Source organism: Marmota flaviventris, chromosome 4 (genome assembly GCF_047511675.1).
Source record: "Marmota flaviventris isolate mMarFla1 chromosome 4, mMarFla1.hap1, whole genome shotgun sequence".
NCBI classification, from domain to species: Eukaryota; Metazoa; Chordata; class Mammalia; order Rodentia; family Sciuridae; genus Marmota; species Marmota flaviventris.
Genome location: NC_092501.1, coordinates 8,735,607 through 8,754,801, shown reverse-complemented (window position 1 = coordinate 8,754,801; position 19,195 = coordinate 8,735,607). Strand labels below are relative to the sequence as shown.

Below are 19,195 nucleotides of genomic sequence, written 5' to 3'. Positions count from 1 at the left end.
CACCATTGCTGAGGCTGGCTTTGAAGTCATGATCCTCCTGCCTCACCCTCCTGAGCTGTTGGGATTACAGAAGTGTGCCACCATGCCTGGCTACTTCTGCCAAATTCTTCAGTGACTTATCTTGCTACTGCCAAGCACCCTCTTGCAGAACCTATTGCTGATGCAGGGCTAACGGGGTGAAGGCATTGAGCAGCAGGTTCTGGCTTAGGAGCTCTCTGTCAGCTCCCTGACCTTAGCTCCAGCTCATCAGAAATCTGGCCAGTGCAGATATTTGAGTTAAGGTGTAGCCCAGCGGGCTCTTCCCCAGTTGCTAGTTGAGTCCTTTTCTGATGTGTCCTGTGTCTGTCTCAGGAAAAGGACTTTGGTCCTCACTAACCGCCATTTCCACATCATTCCAGTTCTACCTGTGGCCGACCCAGCCCCTGCTGATCGCAGAGCCAATATACCAGCGCTAGGTCCCCCAGGTAAGCAGCCTTCCCCAGGGACCAGCCACTGCTCTTGTGAACTACAGAGAGGGGTCATAACCAGGAAGGAGCCTGGGGAGTGGTCAGCTGGAGGCCACTGAGGGTGCAGGGAGAGCTCGTAGGGATGGGAGGAGGGCCACCAACCTCCAGACCTGGGCTGATGAGTTGGTCCTGCCCACAGCTTTGGCATCTGCTCATCTCCGCATTCCTGCTACACCAGGGAAACATCAAAAAATAAGAGCAGGTAACCATAGCGCCTTTACCTAACAGGACCAAAGCTTACGTTTTGTCATGCTGGTTTTCCATTCGTATCAAGAAAGGAAACAATACAAACTCCCCCAGGGCTGGGGATGCATGTCATGGTAGGTGCTTGTCCAGCATGTGCAAGGCCCAGGTTCTATTCCAGCACTGAAAAAGTAACAATTTTTAAAGATTAAAAATGGTACTTTGGATTAGGCAGAGGGGAGTGAAGGGAGGGGAGAGGGTATGGGGGTAGAAGGGGTAGGAGAATGAATCAGACATTATTACCCTATGTGCACATATGATTACACAACCAGTGTGATTCACATCATGTACAACCAGACGAATGAGAAGTTCTACTCCATTTATGTATGATGTGTCAAAATGAGTTCTGGTGTCATGTATGACTAATTGGAACAGATAAAACAATTAAAAAAAATATGGAACTCTCAATATCTCCAATCTGCCTCTCCTCTCTCCTTCCTCATAGACAAATGCTGTCTTGCATTTTGCATATATCCTTCTTTTAAAAATCTCACAAATATGAATTAATGCTTTCCATATATGTTATTTTGTGTTTTTTCTTTCACACAAATCATATTAGTCTCTCTATATCATGCATTATATTTTTTAGGTGAATCCTTTTGTTGTTTGTGGTGTGTGTGTGTGTGTGTGTGTGAGAGAGAGAGAGAGAGAGAGAGAGACTGCTCTTGACTGCTCCAGAATATTTCATTTTTTTTGGAATATACCATTTAATTTAATTCATTGAAGAGAAAAAACATTTTCCTAAATTTTCCTGTCCCCCCCGGCTGACGTCAAGTTGCGAAGCCCCATGCAGGAGAAGATGCTGTCTGCCACTTGATCTGCTTTGTTTAGTGACTGACAGCACCTTGTGTTGTGGCGTGATTGTCAAACCTTCTGTCCAGCCGTGGCCTGCACACCTAGGATGACTGAAGGGCTCGCCTTGATTTGTAAGCCAAGCAAACAAGGTGAGTTCAAAAGGTAAGTTTCCAACACTTACTCTTATTTTCGTCTCCACAGAGGACTGGCCTAAGCTGAGGCTGGTTAACGGCACAGGAAGATGCTCTGGACGGGTAGAGGTTTCCTACCAGGGCACCTGGGGGACGGTCTGTGACGAAGGCTGGGGCTTGCCGGAAGCGCAGGTGGTGTGCAGACAGCTTGGGTGCGGCCAGGCCGTATCTGCCCCTCTCGGCTCCCATTTTGGCCCAGGCTTTGGAAAGATCCTGCTGGACAATGTGCGCTGCGTTGGCACGGAGAGCCGCCTGGCCCTGTGTACCCACAACAGCTGGTTCACGCACGACTGTGGCCATGAGAAGGACGCCGGGGCCATCTGCTCTGGTGAGGACTTCTTCCTTCTAAATAGTTCGTGGGCAGAACAGGTTCGTGGCTTTTTCTGGGAGGACCCCTCCCCTCTCCCCACACTAACAGGTCTAGACCAAAGGGCAGGCCCCTCCCTCCAGGGCAGACTTTCCCCTGGGTCCCGTCCCACATCTGTTTAGCACTGAGTATCTGTGTGGTGGAAACGGGGGGAAATGAGCCTGTGGGGTGGAGCTTTAAGCGGTTGCAGAGATGATGGGTGGTCCACCCCCACCTGAAGCCTAGAGGTGACTCCCCAACAGGTAGACTCAGAACCCAGCTCAGCACGGAGCTTGCTGTCTGTGGGGCCTCCTTCTCAAGATACCTGCTAATCCTGGCCTGAATGCCCCTCCTGGGCAGCTGCCCTGGGTAGATCCTGGTCATAATTGGGGTGAGGCTCCTCAGAAAGCTCCACACTGAAGGGGACATCAGTGAAGAGGAAGTGGGGGACTCTAGCTCTCAGTGCCCAGTCCCCAGGCACAGAACCTTCCCCAAGCAGAATGTGGTCACCAGGCAGCTGCCAGCAAGACTGGCCTGTGGTCATTCAAGGACTGCGACTGAGAGTCCTCGCTCAGGGTACACTCTGTGGTGACTAAGCCCATCACCCGTCACTAAGCACCTATTTGAGGGAAGGTCGCCATCTATTTTCCGGAGTGGTTAGGTCAGAAAGCCATCCCTCTGGTGCCTGTAGAAGCTGACCCTTCCTAACTGACAAAGGAATGGCAGCAGTTGAAGCGTTCAGACGTGTGACTGCAGAGGAGCTCTGCCCCTCGGGAATACCGTGGGTCCATTTCAGCCCTTCTTTCGTATCCTGCAGCAGGGTTTTGAACCTGTGTTTTGCACCAAAATCACCTACGGGTTTATTGAAACAGACTGCTGGGCCCACCCCTCAGGGGTTGGAGTCAGTCCTTCTAGGATGGGGTACGGGAATTTGCACTTCTGACAAGTCTAAGATGCTTATGGGGTGGTCCAGGGGCCACTCTGAGAATCGCTGTCATAAAGCACGATTTAAGAGGAACATTTTTATCCCAATAAATAGATGCAGAATTAGCACAGTCGTCGTCTTCATCACCGCCCTCCTCCTCATCTTCACCATCACGGTCCTCACCACCACAGTCATCGTCCTCAGCTTCACCATCGATGTCCTCTCCACCACGGTCATCGTCCTCAGCTTCACCTTCATTGTCCTCACTGCTACGGACATCATCCTCGTCTTCACCTTCATCCTCGCCCTCCTCATCTTCACTACTGGTGTCCTCACTGCTACGGTCATCATCCTGGTCTTTACCTTCATCCTCGTCCTCCTCCTCATCTTCACCATCGCGGTCCTCACCACCACAGTCATCGTCCTCAGCTTCACCATCACTGTCCTCACTGCCACGATCATCGTCCTCAGCTTCCCCTTCATCCTCACCCTCCTCCTCATCTTCACCATCACTGTCCTCACCACCACGGACATCATCCTCATCTTCACCTTCATCCTCGCCCTCCTCATCTTCACTACTGGTGTCCTCACCGCCACAGTCATCGTCCTGGTCTTCACCTTTATCGTTGCCCTCCTTGTCTTCATTATCATTGTCCTCATCGCCACGGTCATTGTCCTCAGCTTCACCATCGCTGTCCTCACTGCCCCGGTCCTTGTCCTTGTCTTCACCTTCATCATCACCTTCCTCCTCATCTTCACCATCATCGTCCTCAGCTTTACCATCGTTGTCCTCACCGCTGCGGTCACCAGCCTCGTCTTCACGTCCATCTTCGATGCCGTCGCTGTCCTTGTCACCATCACCAGCACCTTCACCAGCTCCGTTATCATCAAACTCCAGTCTCCAGAGTAAGTCACATTTTGTGAGTTGCTTCCCTAGTTGTCTTCAGTTTATGTGTTTTACATACATGAACTTATTATGTTTTAATTGTTTACATGTTTATTATTTATATACAGAGCTTCACGTCCAAGCAGGGATATTTAAGTAAATTATTAAAATATCTTCAGGGGCTGGGGTTGTGGCTCAGTGGCAGAATGCTTGCCTCACATGTGTGAAGCACTGGGTTCAATTCTCGGCACCGCACATAAATAAATGAATAAAATAAAGGTCCATCAACACTAAAAAATATTTTTTAAAAATAAAATACCTTCAACCCTCTGGATATCTAGTCCTATTCAAATAGGTCTCTGTGGAGGAATTTATTCTCCATTTATAGCTGGGGGGACCCAGGGGCGCCTTCCTGGCCTCCTCTTCCCCTGACAGTCACCCACCTGACCCAGGCTTTCATCTCCCCTTTCTTTCTGAGTGACCACAGATGTCTACCTGGTTTCGGTGCCTGTGTGTCCCCAGTGTTCTAAGCCTTTGTTTATGTGCAGAGTTAATTTTTAATTGAAAGTCAGGCTTATTGAAGTACAATTTACCTACAGTAAAAACTACCATGTAGTTCAAAGCATCGTAACGGTTACAACTGTGAAGCTGTTGCCCCCATCAGGACACAGAGCCCTTCCACTGCCTTATAGAGTTCCCTTTGCTCCTTTGTAGTTAAATGTCGCCTAAGCCCCAACCCTGTCAACACCAGTATGGTGTCTGGCTCTCTAGGTTTGCCTTTCCTGGAATCGTGCCTAACACCCCCAGAGCATTCTGCGCGGGGACTTTTTCTTTCTTTCTTTTTTTTTAGTTGTCAATGGACCTTTAGTTTATTTATTTATATGTGGTGCTGAGAATCCAACCCAGTGCCTCACACATGCTAATGCTCTCCCACTGAGCCACAACCCCAGCCCTGCACTGGGATATTTTTATTTGGCCTAATGCTTATGAGAGTCATCCATGTAATTCCACCTATCAGACATTTGTTCTTTTCTTTTTTTATTGCTAACTATGGATATATCAAAATTTGTTTCTCCATGCATTATCTGATGGACATTGAAATTATTTCTAATGTTTACTATTACGAATACAGCTATCATAAATATTCACGTACAGCCTGCAAGCTGTTTTCCAAAGTAGCAGTGCCATTTTGTACTTCCAATAGCAACATAAGAAAGTTACATTTTCTCTACATTCTTGTCAACATTTAGGATTATCTGTTTTTTAAGCTGGGCTATTATGGTATCTCTACTATAATGAGCTAATAGTGATACACTTTTGTGATTTTTGGTTGTATTTCTCTAAAGATTAGTGATATGGAGGATTTTTTCATTTGCCTATTCTTATCTCTTTGCTGAAGTGACCAAATCTTTTATCCTTAAAAAAAAAAAAAAGTTGCCAGGCATGATGGCACCCACCTGTAATCCCAGCTGTTGGGAGGTTGAGGCAGGAGGATCACAAGTTGGAGGGCAGCCTCAGCAATTTAGGGAGGCTCTAAGCAAGTTAGCAAGATCCTGTCTCAAAATAAAACATAAAAAGGGCTGGGAATGTGGCTCTGTGGTTAAGCTCCCCTGGGTTCAATCCCTGAAACCAAAAACAAAAAGGGGCGGGGGAGGGATACTTTTTCCAAAAATATTTTTTCCAAAAGTATTTCTTGAATTAGGGATATTAATTTTTGATGTATGAACCTCTTTCCTATGGTAGGCCCCTTAGAACCAGTTTCTCATGTTAGATTTCCACAAGGAAACCATGATGCTGGCCTGGGGCATCCAGCTGCCTTCCCTTTGCTTAGCCTCGGCCTGTCCTTGGGTGCTTTTCATTACTGATTGGTGTTCTCTGCTCTCGGTAGCTGTGGACATAACAATCGAATCCATCACTTCTGTGGAGGAGCCAACACCAACAGGTACATTAAAAATGCGTCTTTGGGGTTTACATTGAATCTTATATCCTGTGTATTTATTAAGAACTATAAGAGACTGTGTTTTTCTAGAAATATTCCTTGCCAAGTTCCTGAGATAGTGAAATAAAGGTGTTTCTGAGAAATGTGCTTCTAGTAACTCCAGCTCAGCAGGGAGTTCAGGTCAGTGGTGCACACACCCACACACACTCACCCTCACTCACACACATGGGTTCTCAGGTCCTTGTGAGTGTAGGAAACACTGCATTCACACAGGAAATGGGCTTCTTTCCTCCCAGATGTCAAGGAGTCTCTAACATACAATCAGCCCTGAGAAGTCCCCACTAACAGTCAGTCACAGGACGCCATGCTTGTGAAGACAGGTGACCCAAAACTCCATTGTCTTCCTGGGTCATGTCTCTGGAAGTCTTCTGCATGATGTAAGAAAAAAAATGCTGGAATCCAGGTGTTTGGAGTTAATGCCTAGGCCACCAAGGTGTTCTAGTCATATTAAGTGCATACACCCTTAGTTTCTTAGTATCCAAAATTGGTGGCTGACCTGTGACTCCCAGCTGCCTGCAGGGAGGCCTTTCTTTCCCTTCCATGGCCTCCGTGCCCATTTCTGCGCGTGGCTTCTTGCTCTGGTCTCCGTAAGGACACTCATCCTCTGCGTTTGGACCCTTCTCACTGACCCGCCTCGAAATCCACCTGACATTACAGGCCTTTGACGCCTGTTCTATCTTCTGACGAGAGGAGTTATGGCCTCTTCAGTGAAGGCTCTCCGTCTTGCCTTCAGTCAATGATGGCCCACGGCATTACTGAGACCTCTTTGATTCTCTTGGGTTTTGTAAGTGTGAGATCTTTAGATTCATCTTGTATTTTTCAAAGCTGACCATGAACACATAATGGGTGAACAAAAAGTTAATCTTGTTTAGTGGGGGCGATAATGACTGACTTAGATGAGTCAAAAGAAGACAAAGCCACAAGTTGGAGACGGGATTGGGTCTTAGGTTGAGCCCTTTCTGCAGTGTTCACTTAATTCTCTGCATGCAACTGACAGTAGTTTACGTGAGCTGTGGCTTTTTCTCGACCTCCTCTCAGGGCCGTCAGTGACCACAGCCCCGGAGGCTTCAACTCCTCCACCTGCCGGGCTGGGAAGTAGGTCCTGAGAAATGAAGGGCTGATGGATGGCGTTGAGAGAGGGGGACCCACAAGTGGAAAACAACCCGCTCATAAGCTGTGGGATTTAGGGCAAATTTCTTAGCCCTGTCAAGTCTCAGTTTCTTTGTCTGCAAAATGGAAAGCCCACGCCTGTTGTAAAAATTAAGAGAGAAACATGTAAGTTAGTGGTTCTTGGGAACTCCTGCTTTTCACTCACAAACAACAAACGCCACAATATAGCCACACAAAAAGATTTTTATGAGACAAAGGGGCCTCTTTGCTCCAGGACAAAGTAGTTGTGGCTGAGGAGGTGTCTATGTGACCTGCTAGGTGATATTTCACTGGATATTTTGACATCTCTCATGTCTATTCCCGTCCACAGCTGGGGAATCATATAAGAATGACATATTCCTGTTAGGAGTTTTAGAAGTTCCTTAAAGAGACGTTCATCTTTTGGAAGAGAGGAAGTAGCAAAGCCCAATTTTCACATGAAGTTGGAGATGATTCTGGCTATTGCTCGTGTGTGGGTGCATGAGAACTATGGGATCTTACATGTATGTGAAAGGAGGACATGGCCACCTGGGGATTTAAAGGAAAAAACCTTCTAGAGACTGGAGGCATGTCACCCAGTGTCCCTCCTCTTTGTGCTCCCTGCTCCAGGAGCCTGGACAGAGGTGAGCCTCCGAGTGCCACAGGGAGGGGCTCAGGCTGCATGGAAGCCTCATTCAGGGCATGTGGGGGACAGTGGGTGGTGACCTCTAGGACCTGGTTGAGGCCACTGTCATGTGCCGCCAGCTGCAGTGTGGCCAGGTGGGGGCAGCTCCCACGGGGGCCCACTTTGGGGCAGGCTCTGGGAAGACCCAGCAGGATGGCATGCAGGATGTGGCAGCAAGAGCCACCTGGGGCAGCATGGCACAGGGGCCAGGGTGGGCACAACTGTGGGCACCTGGAGGGTGCAGGTGAGGGGCTGGCTGTCAGCATTGGAGGGGACTCCTAGCTCCCCCTCCAGTCCTCCCCTCCTGCACCCCCCCACACACACATGCACACACACACTCACCCCGCAACACACACACACACACACACAGACACACACACGCCACAGTTCAGTCCAGGAACACAGCAGATCTAGGTAGGTCACCAAAGCTGCCTATGTTTCGTCCATGTTTGGCATCAGCCTAACCAGCCCCTTGACTGCCCAGAGGGCCAAGCACAGCTCGCAGACTGATCCAGGCCCAGAAGTGGGCTGTCTAGTTTGAAAATTCAGGCTAAACTTGAATCTAAAAATCACAACATTCATCACAACAACAGTAAAAATTCTTAATCTAGTGAAAGAAATGAAAATAGCGAAGGTACAAAATAGCAAGTTCTTTTATTATACCAACTGGCCAGATCCGAGAGGCTGCCCCTCTGGACCCAGAACAACTCTCCAATCACCTGGTCCCTTTACTCGGACCTCATACTTATCTGTATGGGCCCACAGACTTTACAGTTTGTGACCTCTGGGTGACAGGCCAAATTTGTCAGCTGATGCCCAAGGCCCTCCCCATTCTGAGCCTACTGACCTTCCCAAGGCCATCTGTCCCTCTAGCTGGCTCTCTACCTCACTGCGCTTCCCAGTCTTTCCTGGTTCTCTCCCACTTGCTCCTGCAGTAGCTTCTCTGCAAACCATCGGCTCCACAGGTTGCACCCAATCAGTCCCAAGCTGCCTCTCTCCATGGGACACAAGGCTTCCTCACTGTGAATTGTGGTGATGGTGTGTGACCTCCATGGTAAAGACACTCAGTAAGATTTCCAGGTGCCATTTCAGAGCTGACCCCCTTCCCTGACAGATCTGCTGTGTGACTGACCATCCTTGCCTCCTTCAGGGGAGGTCAGAGGGCAGCAGACGAGGGGAGAAGGCAGCAAAGGGATACGGTGGACAGCTGATGGCCTCTCCTACCGCAGGTCACGTGGAAACAGTTCCCATGAATTTTGCTTTCTCCGCAGCCATGTGGCCAACAAGCAGCAGTGCCCTGGCCTACTCTCAGGAGAGACCTTGGGGCTATGAGGTCCCTGGCCTTGGAACCCTGTGTCATCTTTTTTCCTACTGAGTCCTGGCAGGAGGCAGGCACCCCCTTGGAGAAACTGTCTCTTCTCCCATGATGCAACCCTGCTCTGACGACTGTCCTTCCTTCCCCATCCCTAGCCCATGAGAACCTGCTGCCCACGTCTTCAGTGATGCCAGCAACTCAGCACCCACCTTCCTCTGCACTGGCAGGTAGGGCTGTGTCATTCTGTGTTACAGCTTTTGGACAACTCTGCTCCTTTGACAATGAAGGGATGAGTGAACGCATGTCACTGGGGACCTGTAGAGCATTGAACGAAGGAGGCCCTGGTGTGGGCTGAGTGGGTGGGGTGGTACCGTGGAGTAGTGAACACTGTGATGGGGTGTTGGGGTGCCTGGAAGAGGGTCACCATCCAGACCTGAGGGTCAGGCAGGACACAGTACCTCATGCAGGGCCTGGAGGGTGAGAGGGCAGTGGGACTGAACCATACAGGAAAGTCCCAGATGGAGTCCCCATGGGCCATGGAGCAGGAGACGGCTACTTTCCAGAGCAGGACTTAGAGCAGCCAGTAACCACACAGTCACTGACAAGGGAGGAGGCTCAGGCCCTCTGAGATGTTTTTGTTTGTTTTTAATGTGGTCAGGGATAAGTAATATTTAGGGGAATTCAGAATAAGCTGGGCCTTGGATTTTTATAAGCTAGGTCCAGCCTGAGGCTAGATAAGACAGGAGTGAAATATTCAACCTGATTACTCCCTTGATCTGTTGGTACTGCCAAAAGATTTGGGAGGACTGAGAAGAGCCACCACCACTATCCTGGACTGAAAGTATTCTGGGTGAGATACTGCCCAGCAGGCCTACTGACCATGGCCTTGAGAAGATGGCAATGGCGCCATTGATGGTTTTGTGACTTTCAAGTCTTTGAATTCACATTCCATCTTCCCCCCCCCCCCATTCGTTTATTAACTTTCCACCCTGCATGCCCACTAGGCACTGAACCAGGTCCTGCATTGGATAATGTGTGAATGACTCCCACAGTCCCCGTTCTCAGGGACCATGTCATTTAGTAAGGAGACAAGTCTTGTACACAGAAAACTATAGCTCAACTAGCATGTGGAGGGAGGTGGTCTGTGAGAGGCCATGCCATGCTCCCCCTGCATCCTCAGAGCATGGCTGGTGCTGTTCTGTGACCCCTGGGGAGTGCTTTCTGCACACACTTCTACAACACTCATGACCACACCCACTGTTTTCACACCCATCTCACCCCAGACATGTGAGATCTGGACCCCTCTCGGCATCCCCAGCCACCTACCAAGCAAGAACACGCCTTGACAAGCCCTCTTCCAAGTGCGCTTCCTCTCTTCCGCCTCATGACAGCTTGTGATTCCCCTTCTCCTCAAGGCCACAGAGCTAGTCAGGGATGCCACTCAACCTCCTGGTTATCACCTGCTCAGGGAGAGAACACGTGTGCATTGTTGGCTCTACACATGACGGTGTGGCCAGTCCCAGGAGAACCACAGCAAGTGGCTGAGAATCAAAAATGTCAGTCCTGGCCTGGGTGATCACAGACCTCATCAAATGGAGCCACTGGGGATGGAATCTGAAGGACGGGGGGATTTCAGTGGGCAGGAATGGGTACTTTAAGCCCAGTAAACGGAAATAGGGGGCATTTGCTAATGGATGAGCATTTGGTTTCATGGTACAAATCCCCATTCAGGAAAGATTAATTGAAGGGAGTATATGGTGGGACATAGATGGGTCTTGGAGAGCCCAGCCCAGGGGGTACACACCATAGAGTCATCCCCCCACTCTCGGGACCTCCCTTCTTCCTATGACCCCCTTGTGAGTCATTTTGAGCAGTTTCTCTGTCACTTATCTGCTCATGTATGACTATCATGGTTGCCCCCAATGGAAGCGTCATCCCCCGAGTCCTCCAGCTCTCTTCCCAATTCCAGATACCCAGCAGAGAGACCCTGCACAGTCCAGCACCTGGACTGGTTTCCCTGGGGTCAGATGTGCACTCCACATCAGATCAGGCAGACTTCCCCTGGGGATTATGGCTTTGGCCCGATGTCTCATCCTGACTATGGAAGGAGCAGGTTATCTAAAAAGAGAATATGGACAAAGATGTGTGTAAGTTATCTATTGCCACGTGAAACCATCCCAGAACGCTGTGGCTTAAAACAACCTCCATTGATAACTACTCACAAGTAGTCAGCTGGGCAGTCTGTGGATTCAGGATAGGTTCAGATGAACTTGGCTGGATTTGCTCATGCATCTGTGGTCAAAGACTATCTGTCCCAGGATGGCCTCCCTCACATGTCTGGGAATTCTATAGTTGTCACCTGAAGTGACAGAGGTGACAAACTTGCATGTCCTTCATCACTCAGCTCAAGCTTATTCACATGATGCTCCCGAGTGCCCAGAGGGTGAGCTGCAGCCTGGGAGGCCTCTCATGCCCTCAAAGCACAATGCTCCCTTGGCCAAGGTGAGCCAAAGGCCCCCAGCCCAGTGTCAAGGAGTGAAGAAAGAGCCCAAATTCCAAATGGGAGAGGTCACGCGGCACATTGTAAAGAGTGAGGATATAGGGAAGAGAAGAACTGGACCCACTTCTAGAAATAATCCCCACAGGCAAGCGGTCCTAAAGTAGGGTGCAGATAAGGGATGTCACAGGCTGGAGCCCACATGTCTGGTGAGTGGCATGGACTCACTCAGAGCAGCCCAAGGAAAATTAGGACCGAGAATCTGTCATGTAGACAATAGTCCTGTCACCAGTGAGCTGGGGGCAGCTCTCACTACTTGAGCCTTTGTCCTTCCCCAGGAGGCTGGGCACCTGTGCGGCTGGTAGGCACCCCTGAGAGGTGTGCTGGCCGTGTGGAGGTTTTCTATCAAGGAGTCTGGGGGACAGTGTGCGATGACCTCTGGGACCTTTCAGAAGCAAACATCGTCTGCAGGCAGCTCGAGTGTGGCCGGGCCATTTCAGCCCCAGGCGAGGCCCACTTTGGGGAAGGTTCTGGGAAGATCCTCCTTGACGATGTGCACTGCGGAGGACACGAGCGGCACCTTGGGGAATGTTCCCATGCCGGCTGGTTCTCCCACAACTGTGGTCACCAGGAAGATGCCAGCGTGATCTGTTCAGGTAACCCCTGTGCCCCTCCAGATGGGGCCCAGACTAGCTCTTTCCAAGAGCGTGCTTTATACAGTTGGACTTGAATCCGTGTCATTCACTCACGGCAGATGTCGTCTTCTCCCCTGCCTACAGGTGCTGAACAGTCAACTGTCTCACCACCAGGTAAGGAGGGTGCTGTTCAAGTGGGCAGCTCATCAGCACCTTGGAGAACAGGTTCTGCTGGAAATTGGATGTCTTGTCCTCTAAGCCTGTGGAGGGGGTTGAGAGATGTCCAGGGGAGAGGTGGATATACCTCAGCAGTCACCTAGCCGCGCCTCACTGGCTACCTCTCTATTTACTCACCATGAATTTCACATACAGGAGGTGGATTTCTCAATATCTCCGACTTCTGAAGAGCACTGTGGGTGCTTCTGTTCTGAGGTTTTACATAGGTGCAATGAGCTATGATTGGGTGGGAGGTGGTGAGGATACAGGTGATGGTGAGGGTGCTTCCTGCCCAGGGGTGAATGGCCACTGGGACCGATCTGGGGAAAGCCAAGCTGAGCCAATCTCAGTTCCACCCCTCTTGCCTCTGCCTTGTTCCTGGTGCATCTCTGCCCCGACCCCAGAGCCCCTGCTGTTGGCTCCCCACACACTCTCGGCCTCGACACCTAGATTCCCATGCCCATTCTCTGTTCCTCACCAGGGTTCTTCTACTGGCAGTCACCTCTCAGTCAGAGTTATGAATGAACATGGTTTGATAAGGTCTGGTAAGCATTCACACCCCTCCTGTGTAGTCAACTCTACCAGGTGGAAATAAAGTGATCCAGGAAGAGAATCCAGGGAGGTGCTGAGCTGAGTGTTTCTGGTGGGGAGATATTGGGGACCTGGAGGCGAGCCCACACTTTCTTTGGGTCCTGACTCAGCACCTCGAGCAGCACTGGGTCAAGGGCATCTGCCTCTGTGCTCCTTCCTGTTCCCACAGCATAAGCTCATAACTCCCAGCCTTTGGGTCACCAGAAGAGGCCTAGGGGCCAGTATTTCAAGTCTTTAGTTTTCCTAAATCCTCTTATTATAAAACATCTCATTTTCACGTTTGAGGAAAGAATATGCATCAAAGTCTGGGAAGAATTCAGATCAGTGCCTCTTACCTCTTGCACATTAAAGGTGCACACTCAGGCCTCCCCCAGAGACTCGTTCAGTGGTTCTGGGAGGAGCGGAGACAGTAGGTGTGTTAAAAGCTCCTCAGGATTTTCATGTGCAGACAGTGTGTGGATATCAGTTCCAGATGCTGGTTCACGTGTCCTTTTTGTGTTTCACAGGTCACCAGTTGACTACGCTGGCAGAGACAGTGGCTACAGGTGAGAACGTGTGTCCCTGGAGCCCTGTTCAATGTCTTATAGCTCAATCTTTGAAATGATTCTTCAAGGAAAATGTGCCCAGATACTATCTTCTAAGAGAAGAACCTAATAACGATGGCCAGTGGAATGAGGGTTCACTCCATTTCTCGTCACTCAAAGAAGGAAATCCAAACAACCAAGTGATGCCAGCCCTGATGGCCGGCCTTCCAGCAAGCCCGCCATGAATGGAGGGAAAATCTGCAGCTGTTACCATAGTGATGCCACCAGGGTGCTGCCCAGGGCCATGCTTTTAGAGCGTGTCCACCATGATGGGCAGTTTCCTCCTCCACGCTTTCCCTTTCTCTGAAAATTCTCTGTCCTCCTTTTCTACACTTTCTTTCTCATCTGCCATTCCCCCCGCCCCGTTTTGCCTGTGCTTTGGGTTCCAGAAGCTCCACTGTACTTAGCACTACTTGGGGATAAAGAGTTAAAATACTAATGTTGGAGAAGTGGGTGGTCCTTCTAGAGAAGAGCCACAATTAGATGACCAGGGCCAACTGAGTGTAGGTCCAGATAATCTGAAGGAGAAAAGCCAGCTGTTTCCATTGTCACCGTGTCACCTTTAGTTTTGAACTGAATGTTGGATGGCCAGATAAATAAGACAAGCAGACGAAGAACCAAACAGATGGGTGGACAGGGGGACAGAAAATGATATCGGCATTAGGGCTATTGCAGGGGTGGATAGCTTAGGGCAACTTCTTTTATTAAATAATAGATTTTAAGAATGTAATTTTAAGAAATTACGGCTGACAGTAATGGAGTCCTGCCATCATCGTATCCACCGAGAGTCTACATTGCCTTGGCCTTAATTGACCAAACTGAAGGAGAACTTTACTCATAACCACAGGTGGGCTGACAAAATTCAAAGTTATAGCCCATGACTAAGGAGTAACCAAGGGGAAGGGTTGGGCCAATGTAGGGCACCAGCTCTTTCCAGCAAGGCCATGTCCATGGTAGGATTCCCAAAAGAGAGAATAGATGTTTCTAGCTTCAGACACATTCATGCTCTAGTTTCCCAAGTTTGCAATACCTTTTATACTAGTTTATACCTCTACTCTATCCTAAGACACCACAAAATGATAACCCATGAAACCTTTTTTGGGAAAGTGTGTGGGAGAGTGTGAATTCGAAAATTTCTTGACTGAACAATGAAATAAACTGAAATTCTAAAATCTCTCTCTTTATTTAGAAAATTCTCAGTGTGGTGGCATTGTTAGTCACTCATCTGGAAGCATTAGAAATCCTCCAAAGTATGAAATGCACGACAACATAACCTGCATGTGGGAGATCACGGCAAACACGTCTCACCGTATATGGCTGGCATTTCCGTGTCTCGAGTGAGTGCCAAGTGCATTACCTCAGTTCACTGTGCAGTTTAAAAATCCCAATTACTTTTTTTTCCTTAATGGATATTTTAAGCAAAAGTGTCCTTTGTGCATATTTTTTTCTTTTGAAATAGCCACAGATGCATAGGAAAGTAATGCTGAGTCCTGCAGACCCCTCACCAAACTTCCACCAATGGTGGTGTCACGTGCACAACTGTAGAACAATGTCGAAGCCAGGAAGTTGGCGTTGGTTGTGATACTGTGTGCTGGACTACAGATCTCATTCAATTCCCACTAATCTTACATGTACTTGTGTGTGTGTGTGTGTGTCTGTGTGTGTGTAGTTGCATGCATTTTTATCCCATGTCACATAACTAGCACCATATTCCAGATATAAAACTGCTCTGTTACCACAAGGGAACCATCCTTTCACCCTTTGCATTCACAAACTGCAACTCTTTCTGCCCCCTAAAAACAATCTGTTACCTCTACAGGAGGTCATGTTGAGGATGTTATATGTTGGAAGCCTACAGTAGCACTGGGGTTGGCTTTTCCATTCAGCACAGTTCCCTGAAGAGTTCCTGAAGATGCATTCAGGTTTCTGTAATCCTCTCTTCCTTGGAGAACATCTTTGTTGTTTCCATCTTTAGGTATTACACAGAAAGCTTCTATGGACATTCACATGCAGGTTTTTGTGAAAACATTAGTTATTTTTCGAGGAAATAACTAATGCCCAAGAGTGTGATTGCTGGACTGTGTAGTGTGTACATGTTTAAATTCTTAGAACACATTAAACTGTTTTCTAGAGTAACTTCCATGTCACATGTCACCAGCAACACCTGAGATCTTGTTTCTCCACATCCTAGGGAGCATCTGGTATTTTTTTTTAATGTTAGCTGGGGTTGTTTGTTTGTTTGTTTGTTTGTTTAGGCAGATCTTTTATGTGTCTTGTTAGATTATATTTAGGCATTTCTATCTTTCTTTCTTGTTGTTGGAGCAATTGTAAACAACACCACTTTCAGTTTGGGTTTCCAGGCATTTGCTCATATGTAGAAATATGACTGATTTTTGTATATTTCCATGAATTTTTAATTAAAATAAAAATCATCTATGAGCTTTGGATAGATTGTGTGTGTGTGTGTATGTGTGTGTGTGTGTGTGTGAGAAAGGGATGTAGGGATAGACAGAAAGACAGAAGAAAGACAGAGTATGTGTCCTAACCAGCTGGCTAAAGAGGCAGTCTAGGAAAACCTTACACCTATTAAGTCAGGAAATTTTAGGTTTTAAAATCATAAATATGCAAGATTGATGTCATTCATAGATGAATGCCCCATGGAAATGAAGCCCTAGGAACAATGTAAATTTCTTATTACTCCTGGATTTTGCCTAATGGAAGGATGGCTTGGAACAATGGCTCTCAGGTGGTGACCTGGAAATGGTCTCTGGTGGTAGTTGGACAGAAGTTCACAGAGAACACCTTTGGACAAGATCAGATGATCTCCAGAAAGCAAGCTGGGTAGAACTGTGGCCTGCTTCCCTCTAAGCAGGTTGGCTGCCAGAAGTTTGTAAATGGGTTGTTGGGAACTGGAGCTGCTCCCACTGCGGGCCCACATGGAGCCCAGCAGCCTGTGCACCTTGGGCCCTCCCTACCCAGGTGGCTGTGTGGTGGGATGACCTTGGATAGCCTTGGCCTGCCCTTCCCGGCTGGGAGGTCCCGCAGCCTCAGCTGTCCCAGCCCCAAGCAGGGTAACCTAGAGCCAGCTCCTCCTCCTCTCCCAGCTACAATCCCCTTCCCTACAGGTAGTGGCACCAGGGAGAAGAAGCAGGCTGAAAAGACCCATTCCGTCTCTACATGACTTTGAACTTGTCCCCGGCCTCTGTAGCCACACACAAGCTTGTCACATACGTCACCTTCCAGACCTTCTGAGGAGGAGACTGAGAGACCCCGTGGCTGTTTCTCTCCCCAGCCTCGACTGCGCCAATGAATATGTTGAGATCCTGGACGGTCCCCCAGCTTCAGCAAAGTCCCTGGGGAGGAGCTGCTCTGGCTCCCATCTCACCTACACGTCCTCCTCCAGCTCGGTGACCCTTGTGTACTTCCGAAGCTCCAACAACATAGGCAAACACTTCACTGCTTATTATTATTCTGCAAACAAAGGTAAGAATGGTGGCCTGGAGCCGCAATTCTGGACTGACTGCCTGGGGACCGTCACTTGCTCTGTGACTTTGGGCAAATGGCTTGGCACTCCTGCTCTGTTGTGGGGAAAGCAGGAGGACCTTACTCCTGAGTGAGGGCTGTTGCCAGCTACGCATGTCGTGACGCGCAGTGCGCTCAGCAGAGCGACGTCACATCCCGGATGCAGCGGCTGGCTGCTCTGTCCTGGGCGCGTTTCCACCGTCAGCTCCTTGGGAAGTCATTTCCGACGTTACTCTGAATCTGGTTTGAGGTGGGCATTTTAGGACCTGCAGAAGATGTGATCTTAGCCTAAGGAAAGCTGAACACGACCTCAAGGAAGTAAGACAAATACACATGATGTAGCTGGACAGATAGAATACCCTGGACCAAGGCAAACCCGTAGAACAGAGAGAACGTACTAGAACATACTAAATCGACACATGCATGCATCTTGGAGAAAGATATTGGGAACAAGAAAAAGCAGCACAGGCAGAGGCTATGCATAGTGTTGAAAACCAGGGAACCAGCCTCCTTTGGATTTGGCTTTGAAACTGGCAAGGCTGCGAGCAGGGAAGTGGGGAGAGGCACGCGAGGAGAGAGAACAGCGAGCACCCAGGGACAGGGCTTTCAAGGTGTGCGGGAAGGCGGGCAGAAGCCAAGCCAAGGGTTTCTCCTGAAGCACAGCCCAGTCCAGTCAGCAAAACAAATCAGTAACAACAACAAAGATCCAAATAGTCAAAGTAATAGCTAGTGCTTATTGTCTATTATAATTATGCAGCACATTTCAAATTCGCTGCCACGTGTTACCCTTACATAAAACCATGGTTCATCCCCTTCTACATTTGGGGGAACCAAGGTTTCCAGGGTTCCATAATTATCTGAGGTCCTGCACTACTTACTGCCAAGAGGAAACAGGCAAAGCCAATAGAACTGCAAGTGCCTCACATCTACCTTGTCCAAGATGGGGCTCAGAACAGTCTCCAGTGGCTCTCGCAAGTGCCAGGGTGACTCAGGAACCTCTTGGGGAAACACGCTGTAGAGCAGAGGAGATGTTCTGCAGCACAAAGTGGATCAGGGAAAATCACCATGATTGGCATCAAGCAGCCCTGATGATGTCTCTTGTATTTGCAGAGGCTGTGTTACAGACCCCACATCTAATCAGTGAGTCCTTCTTTGTTTTGTTACTAATCTACAGGCCTAGTTTGTGTTTCTTGCTTGTCCTCCCTCCCAGGGCTTTTACAAACATGTTTTCCAATTCCATGTATAAACCTACGGTCGTGGAGAGATTCTGTCTGCATGATGTCTGCCTATTCACAAGTTGTGCCTATCAGTAATCAGGTTCCTATATAAAGATAATTGTCTATTTGATTTCCTAGTCTCTTGTTTCTATCAAAGACGTTGAAACACACCTAATTAGATACTCCATGTCGAGGGAAAGTTGACCAAGCAGAAGCAAGCAAGAAGGACAGCAGTTTTCCCCAGAAGGACACTGGGTGTGAATGTTGGTATTTTAGCACAGAATGGCCCACTCGAAGTATTGTACATTTTCACCGACTGGGTAGAAGGGAATATTATTTCAATTGGCCCAAATGTAGATTAGAAATAAGACCCATGAGAAACGAGTGATTTGGAAGGTCATTACCATACAGAAGGCAGAGAAAGAATCAGCCAGAAGCTGGGCACATAACTGCTCTCAGAATGTCACCTCTTGACTTGCCCCAGTCCTCCTTTTTGATTCAAGGGTGTCTCCTTGTATCCACAGCCATCCCCACATCAATACCCAAGTCTGGAACGGAAAGACCAGGTAAGCCCCGCACGCCCCCTCCCCTGACCGTGTCCCCTCCTCTCGGAGTCTGCGTTGGTCTGTGCTTCTGTGTCTGCTCCACGTAGGGAAACGAAGCCAACTGCACACAGTTCATCCACCTGCAAATGAGCCAGGTGGCTCTGCGCAGGCTGCAGGGCCATTCCAGACTTTCAGATCTGGCTCTGGCACCCCACCATGAGCAGATTCCTTTTCTTTCTTTCTTTTTTGTCTTGTTTTGGGGGGCGGGGGCTCAGTGTCCTCAAAGCCTGAGCAGTTTGCAAATACCTCCCAGCAGGATTGTCTTTTTGTCCTGGTGCCAGTCATGATCAAGGTCAGCCTCGTGTTGGC

The 19,195-nt window shown here is 48.8% G+C and overlaps 1 protein-coding gene across 1 annotated transcript in view; it reads left to right on the top strand.

Annotated features, from left to right (window-relative positions):
• Positions 1–19,195, top strand: part of LOC114088538 (scavenger receptor cysteine-rich domain-containing protein DMBT1) — a 93,672-nt gene that overhangs the window by 22,527 nt on the left and 51,950 nt on the right. Inside the window, exons 8-15 of the mRNA XM_071611696.1 lie at positions 399–464; positions 1,935–2,063; positions 3,084–3,912; positions 11,823–12,172; positions 12,296–12,325; positions 13,465–13,503; positions 14,732–14,879; positions 16,835–17,025. Of these exons, the coding sequence (XP_071467797.1) occupies positions 399–464; positions 1,935–2,063; positions 3,084–3,912; positions 11,823–12,172; positions 12,296–12,325; positions 13,465–13,503; positions 14,732–14,879; positions 16,835–17,025 (1,782 nt within the window). The remainder of the gene's footprint in view (positions 1–398; positions 465–1,934; positions 2,064–3,083; positions 3,913–11,822; positions 12,173–12,295; positions 12,326–13,464; positions 13,504–14,731; positions 14,880–16,834; positions 17,026–19,195) is intronic.